Source organism: Mobula hypostoma, chromosome 15 (genome assembly GCF_963921235.1).
Source record: "Mobula hypostoma chromosome 15, sMobHyp1.1, whole genome shotgun sequence".
In the NCBI taxonomy this organism is placed as follows: domain Eukaryota; kingdom Metazoa; phylum Chordata; class Chondrichthyes; order Myliobatiformes; family Myliobatidae; genus Mobula; species Mobula hypostoma.
The window spans coordinates 2,689,529-2,707,610 of record NC_086111.1 but is presented as its reverse complement, the minus strand read 5'-3'; the positions used below and the strand labels follow the sequence as shown (position 1 = coordinate 2,707,610).

Sequence of the window (18,082 nt, the reverse complement as noted above, 5' to 3'; positions counted from 1 at the left end):
TTACATATATTGAATGGATTATTGAAAAATGTGCAAAAACAGAAATACTATATATTAAAAAAGTGAGGTAATGTCCAAAGCTTCAATGTCCATTTAGGAATCGGATGGCAGAGGGGAAGAAGCTGTTCCTGAATCACTGAGTGTGTGTCTTCAGGCTTCTGTATCTCCTACCTGATGGTAACAGTGAGAAAAGGACATGCCCTGGGTGCTGGAGGTTTTTAATAATGGACGCTGCCTTTCTGAGACACCACTCCCTGAGGATATCCTGGGTACTTTGTAGGCTAGTGCCCAAAATGGAACTGACTAGATTTACAACCTTCTACAGCTTCTTTCAGTCCTGTGCAGTAGCCCCTCCATACCAGACAGTGATGCAGCCTGTCAGAATGTTCTCCACGGTACAACTATAGAAGCTCTTGAGTGTATTTGTTGACATGCCAAATCTCTTCAAATTCCTAATGAAGTAAGGAATGAAATTATAGAATGAGATTAAAGCAAACCATGCTGCAGGATGGGAAGGATATAATCCCTCCAATGTTATATCTTATGCTGAAGTAATATTTTTCATAAAATTTGCGGCTGATATGAATTTAGTTGAATTTAGAAATGGCCAGCCCACTGCTTCCCTTTTTCTCTGATATTTGCTAGATTTTTAGAACTAGAACTGATGTGGGAGCTCAACAGGTTGAGCAGAATGGTTGGGAGGTGTATGGAGGGATATGGTCCATGTGCGGGTCAGTGGGACTAGGCAGAAAATGGTTCGGCACAGCCATGAAGGGCCAAAAGGCCTGTTTCTGTGCTGTAGTTTTTCTATGGTTTCTAGAATATCTGGAGGCAAAGGGATAGTCAGTATTTTGGGTCAAGATTCTGCTTCAAGGCGGACTCCATTCAATATCTGGTGTTCTGTTGTAATCCCAGTCCATTTTCTCATGCCCAAGATCCTGTTCCATTTTCACTCTGGCTCTTCTCTGCCCTAAGTACCATTTCATTCTTTCAAATTGTTATATATTTTCACAGCTTCCAGAAACTCAATTACTCTTGCACTGGCACTCCTGGTTCTGAAATTCTTCTTCCTTACTCACTGGTTCCTAAATACCATTATGAGCCTGGGATCTTCATCCGTTTTCCTCAGCATTATCCTCTATTTCCAACTTATCCTTCCCAACTATTTTCTACATCTGCAACTTTTTGCAGTATCCACCCAATGCCATTCTGGAAAATGCCCAAATGAATGTTAAGAAATCATAATCTTATTACCTGGATATATATTAGCCATTGAGTGGTTGGAATTTTCATACTAAATCCTCACACTTCTGAAAAGGATATTCTTAAAATCTGAGCAACACACACAAAATGCTGGATTTCAGCAGGTCAGACAGCATCTATGGAAAGAAGTACGGTCAACGTTTCAGGATGAAAATCCGCAGAATGTCTCTTGTTTGTTCTTAAAATCTGGTTGTTTTATCAAGCCTTAGTCAAGTGTCATAATTTCTTCATATAGCCTGGTATCAAATGCTTGTGTGAAAGATCTGCCATTATTGATACCTTCTTGGATAGAATAAATGGAATCATGAAAAATCAGTACTGTACATCTAATAACTAAAATGAGAAAGCTCTGTGAGATGCCTTTATTGGTTAGAACTACAACTAACAAAATGCAGATTTGGTCTGCAACACCACAGGTCTACAGTGGATGCGATCTCATTGGCTCTTTCTACATGACCTTGGATCACCCGGGCTGCTGGGCTGAGGCCTCCGTCGGTCAGAGTGGACCATGGATGTTGCATCCTGGCTGTCTAGATACACACGCCAGGTCAGTACACTATGGAGAGCAAGTTGTCGCCCATGCAGCAAGCTCCCCCTCTCCACACAACTGATGAACCAAAGGAACGGCAAGACCGATACAGTTTGGTACCAGCAGCATCACAGGAGTTTCCAGTCAGCGTTGAACTCAATGTAAGACTGCCTTTGGGACTCCGACCCTGGATTTTTCCCTCGGGGTTTACTCCCGAAGCCTTCCCCATGAGTGGGTACAGCTGCATGGCAGCGGAGGTTTGAGATCAGAGTTTTCATTCTGCCAACCACGGCTGACGAGCCCTATCTGCCCAAAGCATCTGGTTTTAAGGCGCCAGTTGCCTGCCTTTGTCCTTTATCCTGTCAGTAGAAACAGTTCTGCCGGGCTTAGTAGCAAAGCCTCTTGTGAAGGCCAGGAGCCGGACTTGGTTGTCAGAGGCTATTTGAGGCACATTCCATTGGGGGAGCATTTAATAGATAGTGGGAACTTGTCCCCAATACCATCCCCGGCTATGGCAACCTGAAGGAACCATCACCTGGACAATACTCATACTTAAGTTATTTATTGACAACATCACAGCATTTAACACAAACACAATCTGATCAAAAAGCTCCAAAACATTTGTAGCTCCTCAACTTCCTCACCAGAAGACCATAATCTATGCAGATTGGAAATAACATCTCCACCTTGCTGACAATCAACACTGGTGCACCTCAGGGATGTGTGCTTAGCCCACGGCTCTACTCTCCCTCCACCCACAGCTGTGTGGCTAGGCACAGCTCAAATGTCATCTCTACATTTGCTGACCACACAACTATTGTTGGCAGAATATCAGACAGTGACGAGAAGGCGTACGGGAGCAAAATATATCGACTAGTTGAGTGGTGTCACAACAGCAACCATGCATTTGCCGTCAGACCAAAGAACTAATTGTGGACTTCAGAAAGGCTTCAGAAGATGAAGGAACACACACCTGCTCTCACTCAAGGTATCAGAAGTGGAAAGAGTGAGCAATTTCAAGCTCACGGTGGTAACATCTCTGATGATCTGTTCTGGGCCCAGCATATTCATGCAGCTACAAAAAATGTACCACGACTGCTATACTTCATTCAGAGTTTGAGGAGGTTTGATATGTCGCCAAAGACACTCACAAATTTCTAACATGGAGAACATTCTAATTGGCTGCATCACTGTCTCGTATGGGGGGGGCGCATTCTGCTGCATAGGTTCAAAAGAAGTTGCAGAAAGTTGTATACTCAGCCAGTTCCAACATGGGCTCAAGCCTCCATAGCATCCAGGACATCTTCAAGGAGTGATGCCTCAGAAAGGCGGCATCCATTATTAAGGACCCCCAGCACCCAGCACATGCCCTCTGCTCTTTGCTACCATCAGGTAGGAGGTACAGGAGCCTGGAGGCACACACTCAGCGATTCAGGAACAGCTTCTACCCCCCTGCCCTCCAATTCATAAATGGACATTGAAACCATCAGAACCTTTTTTTGCACTACTTATTTAATTTAACTATTTAAAGATAAATATTTTACTGCAATGCAGAGATTTTTTGAAATATCACAGAATATTGGTCGCTCTCGGATTGTCAATTTGCAAGTTTGGTTGATCGCTGAAATTGGCAAAATGTTTGCAGACATTTTAGCTCCAATTGAGAAGTCATCATCAGTGCACAGTTGAGCGTGTTGCCTCCTCAGAATGCCAGCTCTTCTGGGGTCCGAATGAATACTGATTAGACATTGTGATCTGGTTGACATTAGAAGATTCTGATTGGCTAGCTTTGAGGGAAGGCCATTGGAAGTGTCCAGATCCCAGTATTACTGGGGATTCATTGATTGTTGATATCATTGTTTCTCTTTTCTCCATAAGGGTTCATAGACCAGATCTATGTCGATGTGTTTGTTGATGAAGCTTTCTGTAGGGAACCACACACGGAGAAATTCTCGTTCTTTCCTTGTCCTTGCTTGAGTCAACCCTCTGGCTGTCATTCATTTGAAATGGTGTCCTCCTTCATCTTCCTGTGCAGTCTTTTGTTTAATGTTATGTATTGCATTGTTCTGCTGCTGCAAGGACAACGAATTTCACGACATATGCCATATACTGATTCTGATTCTGAGGTCTACCCCCAACTTTCTATTCACAGCAGGAATAAGTGATTATTTTGCGGATATCAACTGATGTGACTGTAACAAATCTTAGCAGTACTTTGGCAAAGATTTTGAAACAAATAGACCAGGGAATAAAGTATTATGTAATAACAACATAATTCCTCCCTCCATAGGACTCTGGATGGAGTAACGTACGTGGGAGCTGTGAAGAAGAAAGAAGAGGCTGAGGAGCAGTACCAGCGTGCAGTTTCACAGGGACAGACAGCAGGGATCGTAAAGTAAGAACAAATAGACATACTTCACCATTCTTCATGTACATATTCCCCATTTTCTCAGTCAGCCAAAGTGACCACGTAAGGCTATGCTGTAAAGAAATGAGAATAAAATGCTGGATCTGATATGTGCTCCCCTGCCACCATGCAATAAATGAATGCCTGGATATTTCATTGAAGCAAAGAAATGATATGACATGGCAGAAAGCCAGATAGCCCACTAAGGAACGGCAAGTTATCTTTTCTCAAATGAACATCTAAGTTGCTTCTTAAAGACTTCCGTGATTTCCTTTCTACCACCCATGCAGGCAATGGGTTCCAGATCAAATCCACCCTCTGCATAAAAATATTCTCCTCACATAATCCATGCCTTTTCACTTTGCTTTGAGGCCATGTTCTCTTGTTTCTCAAAATATTAATCCTTTCTAAGTCTATCATGATTTCCATCAAACCTCCTGTAGCCTCTTTGCTTTAAAGAGAACACTTTGAAGTTCAGGGTGTTGAGTGCTAATTAAAAAGGCAGGACCTCTAAGGTTGTGATCTCAGGATCACTACCCCTGCCGCGTGCTAGTAAGGCCAGGACTAAGAAGATTATACAGTTTAATACGTGGCTAAGGAGTTGGTGTAGGAGGGAGGGCATAAGCTTTTGGATCATTAGGCTCTCTTTCAGGGAAGGTGGCAACTGTGCAGAAGGAACTGTTTGCACCTGAACTGGAGGAGACTAATATCCTAGCAGGAAGGTTTGTTAATGCTGCCCGGTGGGGTTTAAACTAGAGTTGCAGGGATGGGAACCAGAGTACCAGAACAGTTAGCGGAGAGATTATGGAGGCAGATGTTGTTAAGACCTCAGACAAAGTTAGGAATCAGTAAGTTGGGCATGGTGTAACTAGTGCCCTGAGCTGTGTATATTTCAGTGCAAGAGTATTGTTGGAAAGGCGGATGATAGTGCTGAAGATGAGGTAGCTGGTTTACAACAGAGGCAAAGTGTAGTGAGGAGAGGCTGTTGTTAGGAGAAAATTGCAGTCATCAAGATGCATTGCAACGTGAAATCCAGACAAAATCGAAAAAGTTGAATACAGGACTGAAGGGTCTATGTTTAAATGTGTGCACTATATGGAATAAGGTAGATGAACTTGCAGTACAGTTCCAGATTGGCAGGTATGAAGTTGAAGGCATCACTGAATCGTGGCTGAAAGATTATAGTTGGGAGCTTAAAGTCCAAGGATACACATTGTATCGAAAGGACAGGCAGGAAGGCAGATGGGTCAACATTGTTTTGTTGGTAGAAAATGAAATCAAATCATTAGAAATAGGTAACTTATGTGTTGACTCATTGCGGAGAGAGCTAATAAACTGCAAGTGTTAAAATACCCTGATGGGAGGTGGATACAGATCCCCAAACAGTAGTAAGGATGTGGTCTACAAATTACAATGGGAGGTGAAAAAGGAATGCCAAAAGGGTAATGTTACAATAGTCAATATGCAAGTAGATTGGGAAAAATCAGGTTAGTGCTGGATTCCGGGAGCAGAACTTCTAGAGTGCGTAAAAGATGTCTTTTTAGAGCAGCTCATGGGTGAGCCCACTAAATGATCAGTTGTTCTGTATTGGGTGTTGTGCAATGAACCAGAATTGGTTAGAAGAGTTCTTAGGGGCAAGTGATCATAATATAATTAAATTCACCCTGAAATTTGAGAAGGAGAAGCTAAAACCAGATGTATCAGTATTACAGTGGTGTAAAGGGAATTACAGAGGCATGAGAGAGGATTTGCAGAATTCATTGGAAAAGAACACTGGCAGGGATGATGGCAGAGCAGCAAAAATTGAAATTGCCGGAAGCAATTCGGAAGGCACAGGATATATACATCCCAAACAGGAAGAAGTATTCTAATGGAAGATACCATAACCATTGCTAACAAGAGAAGTCAAAGTGAACATAAAAGCCAAAGAGAGAGCATGTAATAGAGCAAAAATTAGTGGGAAGTTAGAGGATCGGAAGCTTTTAAATACCAGCAGAAGGCAACTGAAAAGCCATTAAGGTAAAGATGGAATATTGAAAGTAAGCTAGCCAATAATATAAAAGAGTCTACCAGAAGTTTCTTCAGATACATAAAGTGTAAAAGAGAGGCGAGAATGGATAACAGAACGCCAGAAAATGATGCTAGAGAGGTAGCACTGGGGGACAAGTTAATGGCAGACAAACTGAGTAAGTATTTTGCTTCAGTCTTCACTGTGGAAGACACTAGCAGTATGATGGAAATTCTAGCTGTCAGGGAGCACCTGAAGTTACCCTAACTAGAGAGAAAATTACTGAGAATCTGAAAGGTCTGAAGGTAGATAAGTCACCTAGATCAGATGGTGTACACCCCAGGGTTCAGAAAGAGGTGGCTGAAGAGATCATGGAGGCATTAGTAATAATTTTTTAAGGATCACTAGATTCTGGAATAGTTCTGGAAGACTGGAAAATTGCAAATGTCACTCCACTCTTCAAGATGGGAAAGAGGCAGGAGAAAGGAAACTATAGGCCAATTAGTCTGACCTCAGTGGTTGGGAAAATGTTGGAGTCGATTTTTAAAGATGAGGTCTCAGGATTCTTGGAGGCACATGATAAGGTAGGCCATTGTCAGCATGGTTTCCTCAAGGAAAAATCCTGCTTGATAAATCTGTTGGAATTCTTTGAAGAAATAGCAAGCAGGATAGACAAAGATGAATCAGTTGATGTTGCGTACTTGGATCTTCAGAAGGCCTTTGACAAGGTGCCAAAGGTGAAGCTGCTTAACAAGCTGAGTTCATGGTACTACAGGAAAGATTCTCATATGGATAAGTCAGTGACTGATTGGCAGGAGGCAAATATATATAGGGAGCTTTTTCTGGCTGGCTGCCAGTGACTAGTGGTGTTCCAGAGGTGTCTTTGTTGGGAGCAATTCTTTTTATGTTACATGTCCATGATTTGGAGGATGGAATTGATGACTTTGTTGTAAAGTTTGATGATGATATGAAGATAGTTAGAGGGGCAGGCTGTTTTGAGGAAGTAGAGAGATACAGAAGGACCTAGACAGATTAGGAGAATGGGCAAAGAAATGCCAAGTGGAATACAGTCTTGGGAAGTGTATGGTCATACACTTTAGTAGAAGAAATGAAAGGTTTGACTGAGGTGCAAAGGGACTTGGAAGTCCTTATGCAGGATTTCCTAAAGTTTAATTTGCCGGTTGAGTCTCTGATGAGGAAGGCAAATACAATGTTATTCTTCATTTCTAGAGGACTAGAATATAAAAATAAAGATGTAATGTTAAAACTTTATAACGTACTGCTGCAGCCTCTCTTGGAGTATTGTTAGCAGTATTTGGCCCCTTATCTTAGAAAGGATGTGCTGAAACTGAAGAGGGTTCAAAAGAGGTTCATGAAGATGGTTCCAGGATTAAATGACTTGTCACTTGAAGAGTGTCTGATGGCACTGAGCCTCTACTCACTGGAATCCAGAAGAATGAGGGGTGAGCTCTTTGAAACCTATTGAATGATGAAAGACCTCGATAGAGTGGATGTGGAGAGAATGGTTTATATGGTGGGAGAGTCTAAGACCAGAGGACACAGCCTCAGAATAGAGGAGTGTCCTTTTAGAACAGAAATGAGGAGGAATTTATTTAGCCAGAGAGTGGTGAATCTGTGGAATTATTTGTCACAGGCAGCTGTGGAGGCCAAATCTTTATGTATATCTAGGGCAGATTCTTGATTGGTCAGGGCATGAAGGGTTACAGGGGGAAGGCAGGAGATTGGGGCTGAGAGTAACATTGGATCAGCCATGATGAAATGATAGAGCAGACTTGATGGACCAAATGGCCTAATTCTGCTCCTACATCTTATGGTTTTATGATCTTCTAATTCACTTTAGGATGTTGGCACCTGAAAAGCCTAACATTTGTTGTTTGTCCCTAATTGCCCTTGAGATGGTGACGTTGTTTCATCTTCTTGAACTACTGTGGTCTTTTAACTGGAGATACTCCCATAATGTTGTTGGGTAGATTTCTGCTATTTAGGGCAATCATGATAAAGGGATGGCAATACATGTCCAAAGATGGCGTGCAGCTTGGGGAGGAGTCTACATTTGGTGCCCTTGTTGGCAGTTGAGATCTTGGGTTTGGGGACATCTAAGGACTTTGTGTGAAAAGGGTAATGGTTGCAGAGATGCTATCCAATGCAGATGCTTTCCCTTTTAAAAACAGTGAAAATTACATTCCAATGCACAGTACCCCATAATGGATTGGATATTCATTCTGAATCTGGCTCAGCTGAGGCTAGGAAATTGTCAAATTGGCATCAGAGTATATGTGAAAGGATTGAGTTGAGAGGCGAGAGTAGAATGGAGATGGGAAGAAATGAATTCCATGAGAAACCATTGTCTGAGAGAATGTGTCTACCTGGACAGTCTGCTTGTGTACCACAAAGAGGACTTCATATTTGGGAAGCTGCAATGTTGAGGGCTGTGGTGGGGAGAACATGTCCACTGAGAAGTCATCAATGAGCTGCAGTCCAGCTTCCGTGAAATGAAGGTCAGATCAACAAATCCCAAGGCCACTGCTGCCTTTATCAGAAAGTTTAATGATAACCTAATATCTAAACAGCTGCATGCACCAAGGAGGATAAGTTAGGGTGAGTCAGAGAACTGGATATTTTGAGATAGTCAATGTCAACATCATGAATAAAGCTAAGGAAGGTAAGAAGTTGGTACAAGGATCCAGTTTGCTCAGAAATTTTAGCACCAACATAGCATGATAACAGCTTCCTAACCTAACTCAAACACCTTTTGTAATGTGGGAGGAAACCAGAGCACCCAGAGGAAACTCCAGCTATCACTGAGAGAACATAAACTTCTTACAGACGGCAGTGGGAATTGAACCCGATCTTACAGCTGACACTGTAAAGTGTTAGTCTAACCACTATGTTATTACACTATTAACTTCTGATTGTGGGTCTTTCCTTTGGACGTTCCCTTTCTAGGTGGAATGCATTCATTTAATCTACACTGAATGTTTGCTTCAGCTGCCTCATTTTAAATATTATTTAAAAGGTGCCCATCTTGTTTTCCTTTGGCAGTTACTTGGGATCGAGGATGACTTGCTTCCACACTGATTTCAAAGGTGACTTAGTAAGTTCAGTATTGGAACATTGGGCTCTTCCACCACTGGGACAAAAAATAGCTGCAGCTGGACACGGCTGACACTAGTTTGGGAAGCGATGTACTCCTTCCACTACTTAGCAAGGGCCTCTTTATGCTTCTGATGCATGGGTTCTTCTTGTCAGTGGCTCCCAGGAGCTGGCGAGGATGTTGCACATCTTCAAGGAAATTTTGAGCACATCTTTTCCCTGTCTGCCTTGCAATCTCATCATGTGAAAGTGTGAAGATAACAAATGATAGGAAATCAAGAGAACAAGGCCATCCACTACTGAGCATGTAGCACTTATGGTCTGCTCTTTGCTTTGATTCCCAAAGGAAATCAGGAAGAAAAACAGAAAGGTTTGAAGTGTCAGTAAATATTGGACCAACCAAAAAAGTCACATTTGAACTGATTTATGAAGAATTATTGAAACGTAACCTGGGAAAATATGAAATGAACATCCAAGTGAAACCCAAGCAGCTTGTTAATCACTTCCAGGTACATTTGCAAAGTGTACTCGCACTTGTCTAATATTACAGTTTTGACTGACTGTGATTTTCTCAGTTTATGATGAATAGGTTTCACTTTGCATTCTTGTTTCCAGATTGATATACATATTTTTGAACCACAAGGCATTTCCTTTGTGGATGTTGATTCCAATTTCCTAATAAATAATCTGACTTCTCTCGTGGAGAAGACTGTGAGAGGAACAAAGGTACAGAACAATGAGCATTTTGTTTTTGGTTTATTGTAAAGACCAGGGCAATAGAAAATTAATACTGATTCGTTATTTCATTCAGGCACACGTCTCCTTCAAACCAACACTTGAGCAACAGCGCAAGTGCCCTGATTGTCAGGACACGGTTCTGGATGGAAACTTGATCATACGTTATGACGTCAATAGAGATCTGTCTGCCGGCAGCATTCAGGTAACTGAAAAACAGTTTTAAAGTTAAAACCTGTGATGACTCTGATGATTTATTCTGATAATGCTGGATTTTATATATTTTTTTCAGATTGTTAATGGATATTTTGTACACCATTTTGCTCCTGCTGAATTAACCAGGATTCCAAAGAATGTTGTATTTGTGATAGACCACAGTGGATCCATGTCAGGAACTAAAATGCAACAGGTAAGAGTTGGTTGGGGTGAGGAAGATGGTTTGGAATCGCAATGATATTCCTTATCTTAATTCCGGGACATATACAACCTGCACCTAAAATACTGACTCGCTTTATTAGTTTTACACATATTCACCATTAGCAGATGGAAGGAGTAGGAGCAGGGTAATGATAAGAAAGTGTTGGTGGACTGAGGAGGGGTGTGAGATGACAAGCTAGTAATACCAGGTAGGGGAGGGAAACAGGGAGATTGTTTCATTCACCTGCCACTTAGAGCCAGGTAAAAGGAGGAGAAACAGATGGAGATAAGTGGACCATGGATTGTGGGGAGTATGAAGATAGGAGTCAGCTGCTGAAGAGAGAGAAGCAGGAACTCAAAGTGCCTACAGTGCTGGATTAGGATTAATAAAGGAGATGAGAGCGGAAACCATTAGGGGAGAGTTGACGGCAATTAGAACCAGAAGCAGGTGGGTGAAGAGGAAAGCTGTACGTGAAGTGGATGAAGAGGATGGGGAAAGGCATGAAAATGCTGAATGGGGGCTGGGGTTCTGTGTGAAAAGGAACTGAAATGGGGGGGGGGCAAAGGAGAATTGGAAAGAAAGGTGTGGGGGGGCAAATAAAGCCAGTTACCAAAAGTGGAAAATTCCGTATTCATGACATTGAGTTGTCGAGCATAAGATCCTATTCATCCAGTTTGTGTTAGACTTCATTCTGGCAACAGAAAATGTTTTCCCCTTTTTCCTCTTTCTTTTAGTCTGCCTGTGTTAGATATTGTAGCAACTAGCTAAAACTGAGTGACATTTAAGCTGTAACTAGGAAGTCCTTACTCACACAGCAAACCTCCAGGCGACAGAGAGTGCAGGAGAATTTCAGAGAGTTCCATTCTCCTGATGCAACGATTTACACTTATTTAACACAAAGATAGCAGTAAATGATTCACAAACAAGACGAAATCTGCAGATGCTGGAAATCCAAGCAACACACATGAAATGCTGGAGGAACTCAGCAGGCCAGGCAGCATCCATGGAAAAGAGAACAGACAAGATTTCAGGCCGAGACTGAAATGTCGACTGTACCCTTTTCCATTGTGCCCAGCCTGATGAGTTCCTCCTACATTTTGAATAAATGATTTACTATTAATTGTTTTAAATATGCACTTAACTTAAACATTTGGAATATAGCCAGGTAACTTTATAGAATTAGGTTCAGTATAAACAATGGCAGCACTTACCAACTACAAAACCTCCTTGTATATTCGATACTGGTGCTTGTTCCAAAAGCCTCTGTCGGAACTCCAGACACACAAAATATGCCCCTTCTGTTTCAGTGTTGAATGGTCACCAGAAGATTAAGTGACAAGAGAGATCTATCTTGAACCATGCCTTAATATACCTTCAATATTATGCTAATGGCAGGAACATTCATTTTGTCCCACACCTACATGATTGGGTTCACTGGCCGCAGGCTGTCAACTGGATATTAAACAACAGGCAGGTTTTATTTCCTGAAGACAGGTTCACATAATGGTTAATACAGAATTATGCTATCCATAACTTCATAACCACAGAATGATCCCTAATAACTGTTTCCTCAATACACTTTTTGAGTATATTTCAAGTTATAATTATAGTGCAAGTCCAATTCAAGTTATTTGGCGAAAATTACTGATGCATGTTCTTTTTCATTGGGTGCTGTCTGTGACTCCTATCACCTATTATAAGACCATAAGTCACCAGAGCAGAAATAGGAGTAGGCCATTTAACCCGCAGGAGCCATGTATCTATTTTCTATCAGTCAGTCTCTAATGTATTTTGTGTTGCCATAGTTCAGTTTTGGTCTGGTTAGAGCCAGAGAGGCGGCTGGAATGATTTTTTTTGTTGATCGTTAATGCTAATGCAATTGTTAACATTACCACTGGATTGTTATTATAATGTTATTAGACCGCTTATTTTGTTAAATTGCCAGTTTTAGTTTTGTTAGTTTTTTATCGCTACAAGATTGTTTGTCTTTGCTGATTTCTTAATAAAGGATCAAATGTACTTTTTGGAACTTTGGAACTTCATTACGGTGGATAGCGTATTATACAGTGTCAACTTCCACACCCCACCCACCCCACCCTTCTGTGTCTCTAAGCGGCTTGGCTTGTTTTCAAATAACCTCTACACAACCCATTGAGTCTGCTACGACATTTAGTCATAGCAGATTTATTTTCCCTCTCAACCCCATTTTCCTGCCTTCTCCCCAAAATCTTTCACACTCTTTCTAATTAAATATCAATCAACCCCTGCTTTAAACATACTCGGTGACACTGCTGTCTGTGGCAATTCACCACAGATTCGCAATTGTCTGGCTAAAGAAATTCCTCATCATCTCTGTTCTAAAGGGACATCATTCTGTTCTCATGGAGTCATAGAGCACTACGAAACAGAGACAGGCCTTTGGCCCATTTAGTCCATGACAACCTACTATTCTGCCAAGAACTATCGACCTGACTTGCATCATTCCAAAGGGGGGGAAGGGAACGTAGACTCAGACCATGAGAGGCCTGCGTCGGGCATTTTCATGCCTTACAAGGCGCAGATTGGAAGTCTGTGTGGGGCGCCACTGCTCGCACAGACTAGAGCAATGTGTGATTAAGTGCCTTGCTCAAGGGCACAAACACGCTGCCACAGCTGAGGCTCGAACTAGCAACCTTGAGATCACTAGACGAACGCCTTAACCTCTTGGCCACGTGCCCAACACGTCGATGTTCCCCTATCCAAACCTTTCTTAAATGATGAAATCGAACCTGCATCCACCATTCCTGCTGGCATCTCGTTCCACACTCACACCGCCCTCCAGGTGAAGACATTCATCCTCATGATCCCTTAAACATTTCACCTTTCATCATTAACCCATGACCCCTAGCTGTCATCTCGCCCAACTTCAGTGTAAAAAGCCTGTTTGCATTTACTGTACCTATACCCCTCATAGTTTTGTATACCTCTATCAAATTTCCTCTCATTCTCCTACGCTCCAGAGAATTAAGTCCCAATCTTTTCAAACTTTACCGATAACTCAGGTCCTCAAGTTATAGCAGCAACCTTGTAAATGTTCTCTGTACTCTTTCAATCTTATTTTCCTCTGGTCCTCAAAACTCCCACTATTGGAAATATCCTCTCCACAACCACACTATTTAGGCCTTTCAATATTTGGTCGGTTTTAAGGAACTTCCCCCCTCATTCTTCTAAACTCCGGTCAATACAGGCCCAGAGCCGTTAAATGCTCCTCATACCTTTCATTCCCAGCACTATTCTCGTATTTACTCAGGAAATGGATACAAGTCTATAGAAGTGAGGCAAAGCTGCGAGGTCATGGACAGTATGCAGACTACAGAGGAGGAGGTTTTTCTGTCTTGAGGCAAATAAGGGTGGATAAATCCCTAGGGTCTGTCAGGGTGTTCCCTCTGACCCTGCGGGAAGCAAGTGGAGAAATTGCAGGGCACAGCAGAGATACTTAAATCATTCTTAACAACAGGTGAGGTACCAGAGGATTGGAGGATAGCTAATATTGTTCCGCTGTTTAAGAAAAAGCTCTATTGGCAGGTATTCTAACAGACTGGACAGATGAAAATGGACTGATTAGAGATAGCCAGCATGGCTTTCTGCATGGTAGGTCATGTTTTTCAAGGAAGTTACTAGGAAAATTGATGAAGGCAAGGCAGTGGATGCTCTCGACATGAACTTTAGCAAGGCTTTTGTCAAGATCCCACAAGGGAGGTTGGTCAAGAAGGTTCAGTTGCTTGATATTCAAGATGAGGTAGTAAATTGGATTAGACATTGGCTTTGTGGGAGAAGCCAGAGCGTGATATTAGATGGTTGCCTCTCTGACTGGAGGCTTGTGACGAGTGGTGTGCCACGGGGATCGGTAATCGTTCCTTTGTTGTTTGTCATCTATATCAATAATCTGGATGATAATGTGGTTAACTGGATCAGCAAATTTGCGAATGACACCAAGATTGGGGGGTGTAGTGGACAGCAAGGAAGCCTATCAGAACTTGCAGTAGGATCTGAACCAGCTAGAAAAATAGGCTGAAAAATGGCAGATAGAATTTAATACAGCCAAGTGTGAGGTGTTGCATTTGGTAGGACTAGGGTAGGTCTTACACAGTGAATGGTAGGGTACTGAAGAGTGCGGTGGAACAAAGGGATCTGGGAATACAGGTCCATAACTGAAAGTGGTGTCACAAGTGGATATATCATAAAGAAAACCTTCGGCTCATTGGCCTTCATATATCAAAGCATTGAGGACAAGAGATGGGATGTTATGTTGAATCTGTATAAAATGTTAGTGAGGCCTAATTTGGAGTATTGTGAGCAGTTTTGGTCACTGGCCTACAGGAAAGATATAAATAAGGCTGAAAGAGTACCGAGAAAATTTGCAAGGACGTTGTTGCATCTGGAGGACCTAACTTATAAGGGAAGATTAAATAGGTTAGGACTTTATTCCTTGGAATGTAGAAGATTGAGAGGATATGTGATAGAGGTATACAAAATTATAAGGGGTAGATATACGGTAAATGCAGGCAGGCTTTTTCCACCAGGGTTGCATGGGATGACAACTAGGGGTCATGGGTTAAGGGTAAAAGGTGAAAAGTTTAAGGGGAACATGAGGGGAAACTTCATTCTGAGAGTCATGGAAGTGTGGAATGAGCTGGCAGTGCAAGGGGTGCTTGCGGGCTTGATTTCAATGTTAAGAGATAGGTACATGGATGGTTTGGGTATGCAGGGCTATAGTCTAGGTGCAGGTCAATGCGAATAGGCAGTTGAAGTGGTTTGGCACAGGCATGATGGGCCAAAGGGGCTGTTTCTGTGCTGTACTTTTCAATGACTCTACAATTCTAAACCTCCTCTGGATCCTCTATAATCCTTTCTTAGATCTGAAGCCCAGAGCTCAGAATACTCCAAGCGTGGTCTGACCAATGCTTTATAAAGTCCCAGCATTACATCCTTGCTTTTGCATCCTCTCAAAATGAATGTTAACACTGCATTTGAGTTCCTTAGTACAGGTGCAACATGCAAGTTAACCTCTAGGGAATCCTGGTCTAGGACTCGCAAGTCCCTTTGCACCTCTTATTTCTGAAAGTAGTCTACACCTTTATTCCTTATACCACAGTGCATGACCATACACTTCCCTGCACTGTAATCCATCTGCCACTTCTTTGCTCATTCTGCAAACCTGTTCAAATCCTTCTGCAGACTCCCTGCTCCCTCAGCACCACTATGACAAAGCTGCTTGTGAAGAGACAGGGTGTCTATCATATTCCATCTTCTTCAGCCTATGTCACTTCCTCCTATCACATTCCTGCTGCTTACATCATTTCCACTCTCCGCACTCCCTCACCTGGATGCACCTGTCACCTGCCAGCTCTAGCTCCAAGCCATCCCTCCACTTCTTTATACTCGCTAAGTCCTCTCTTTCTTACCAGTTCTGAAGAAGGGTCTCGACACGAAATATTGACTATCCATTTCCATCTTTGGATGCTGTTTGACCCATTGAACTCCTCCAGTTACATTGGGTGTTGCCTAAAACATAGAATGTACCAGTTACTATGGTTGTTAAAATTAAAGGTCAGAAGTTATAATTACAAACCATTACGTTATCTCTTTCAGACAAATGAAGCACTTCTAAAGATACTGGATGACATGGCTGAAATAGATCATTTTGCCATTATTATATTTGATCATTCTTATGAAACATGGAGGAATTCCCTGTTTCAAGCAAGTCAAGAAAATGTGGCCGCAGCAAAAATGTACGTGCAAACAATTATGGCCCATGGAGGTAATAATCATGGTTTTTGTCAATTAATTTCAAAATGAGTTGAGGGGAAAAGGAAATGCTGCAAAATATTTATTTTTCAAAGTCAATCCCCCACTTTATCTATGAATTTATGTACTATAAGTCAGGACTGAAACAAAAACGGGCAAATGACCTTTTTCATCAATAATCCTGTTTTCACACAAAATCAGGCTAACGCAGATTACAGTAAAATAGACGGTGATGTTGGAAACAGTAAAAATGGTTATCTTAATTTACAGGGAGACCTTGATCAGTTAGGTTTAGGGTAAAGGAATGACAAATGAACGTTAATTTGGATAAGTCCGAGGTTGTATTTTGGAAGACAGATGAGGGTAGGGCTTTCACAGTGAATGGCAAGGCGCTGGGAGTGTTGTAGAACAGAAGGACCAAGTCACATTTCTCTGAAAGTGACACTGCAGGTGGTGGTGAAGAAGCCTTTTAGCATGCTAGCCTTCATCAGGCAAGGCATGGAGTATGGTAGTTAGGATGCTATGTTGCATCTGTACAAGAGTTTGGTGAAACCGCATTTGGAATATTGTGTCCAGGTTTGGTCACTCTGTTATAGGAAAGAGTGTGGGGAGAGTTTTTGAGGATATTGCTGAGACTTGAGGAACTGTGTTGTGGAGAGCGGCTGAGCAACTGAGCAGATTTTTCACTGGAGTGTAAGAGAATGAGGGGTGATCTTGTAGAGATGTATAGACTCACGCAGGTCATCAGCGCACACGGTCTTTGGGAAACCAAGAACCAGAGAGCATGGGCTTATAATGGGAGTGAAAAACTTAACATCAACCTGAAGGACACCTTTTCTCCCAGAGAGTGGTCAGTTAATGGATGAGCTTCCAGAAGAAGTGGTTAAGGCAGGTACATCAACCACATTTAAAAGGTTTTTGTGGATAGGAAAGATTTAGAGGCATGTGGGCCAAATGCAGCCAATTAAGACTAACTTAGATGCTGTAGAACTCCGTAACTTAAAAAAAAATAGTTCCTTTGAATGAAGCACAGACCCAGAATTTCTTAATTGTCCCTTGGGAGCTGGTAATTTTAAAGGATTCATTCTCAGGTCCCTGAGATTGACTCCATCAGAGTTGTTTTTCACTCATTTGCTGTGTACTCATGGATCAGGAAATTCTGCCCTGAGGAAATGGAATCTTATACCTTGGAAGATATTACATGTTGCCAGCTGTTGTTCCCTCCATATAGTTTATAAAGGCAAGTAATTCTTCAGATGCTGAAAATCCACAGCAAGAAGCAAAATGCTGGAGGAACTCAACCGGTCAGGCAGCGTCCATGGAGAGGAATGAAAAGTCAGTGTTTCAGGCTGAGACCCTTCAACAGGAGTCTTGGACCAAAACGTCAACAACTTATCCCCTCCACAGATGCTGCCTGACCTGCTGAGTCCTTCCAGCAGTTTGTGGGTGCTGCTTCATATCATTTAGTTGCCTGAATTGTATCTTGGTAACATGAGGGAAACAAATAAATTTCTACCCCAAACTGCAAAAGCTTAAAAAGCAAAAATAAGATACCGTAGTTTTATATTGCAGGAACAAACATAAATGATCCCATGCTGGAGGCAGTCAGACTTCTGGACAGGGCTCATCAGAAAAAGCAGCTGCCTGAGAGAAGCGTCTCCATGATTATTTTGTTAACTGATGGGGATCCAAATACTGGTAAGTAAAGTAAATGCATTCTACTTCTACCCTGGGCAGGTCTGTTTACATATAGAAAAGTCCAAGCCTGGAATGCAACTGAGATGGAGATTCCCTAAAGCTAGTATTAATTGAAACATAAAA

At 42.0% G+C, this 18,082-nt stretch overlaps 1 protein-coding gene across 2 annotated transcripts in view; it reads left to right on the top strand.

Moving 5' to 3' along the window:
* LOC134356643 (inter-alpha-trypsin inhibitor heavy chain H3-like) overlaps positions 1–18,082 on the top strand; it is a 133,599-nt gene that overhangs the window by 11,687 nt on the left and 103,830 nt on the right. For both annotated transcript variants that reach the window (XM_063067616.1, XM_063067615.1), the window contains exons 4-10: positions 4,083–4,187; positions 9,668–9,830; positions 9,937–10,047; positions 10,133–10,261; positions 10,349–10,465; positions 16,106–16,274; positions 17,834–17,959. In XM_063067616.1, the coding sequence (XP_062923686.1) occupies positions 4,083–4,187; positions 9,668–9,830; positions 9,937–10,047; positions 10,133–10,261; positions 10,349–10,465; positions 16,106–16,274; positions 17,834–17,959 (920 nt within the window). The remainder of the gene's footprint in view (positions 1–4,082; positions 4,188–9,667; positions 9,831–9,936; positions 10,048–10,132; positions 10,262–10,348; positions 10,466–16,105; positions 16,275–17,833; positions 17,960–18,082) is intronic.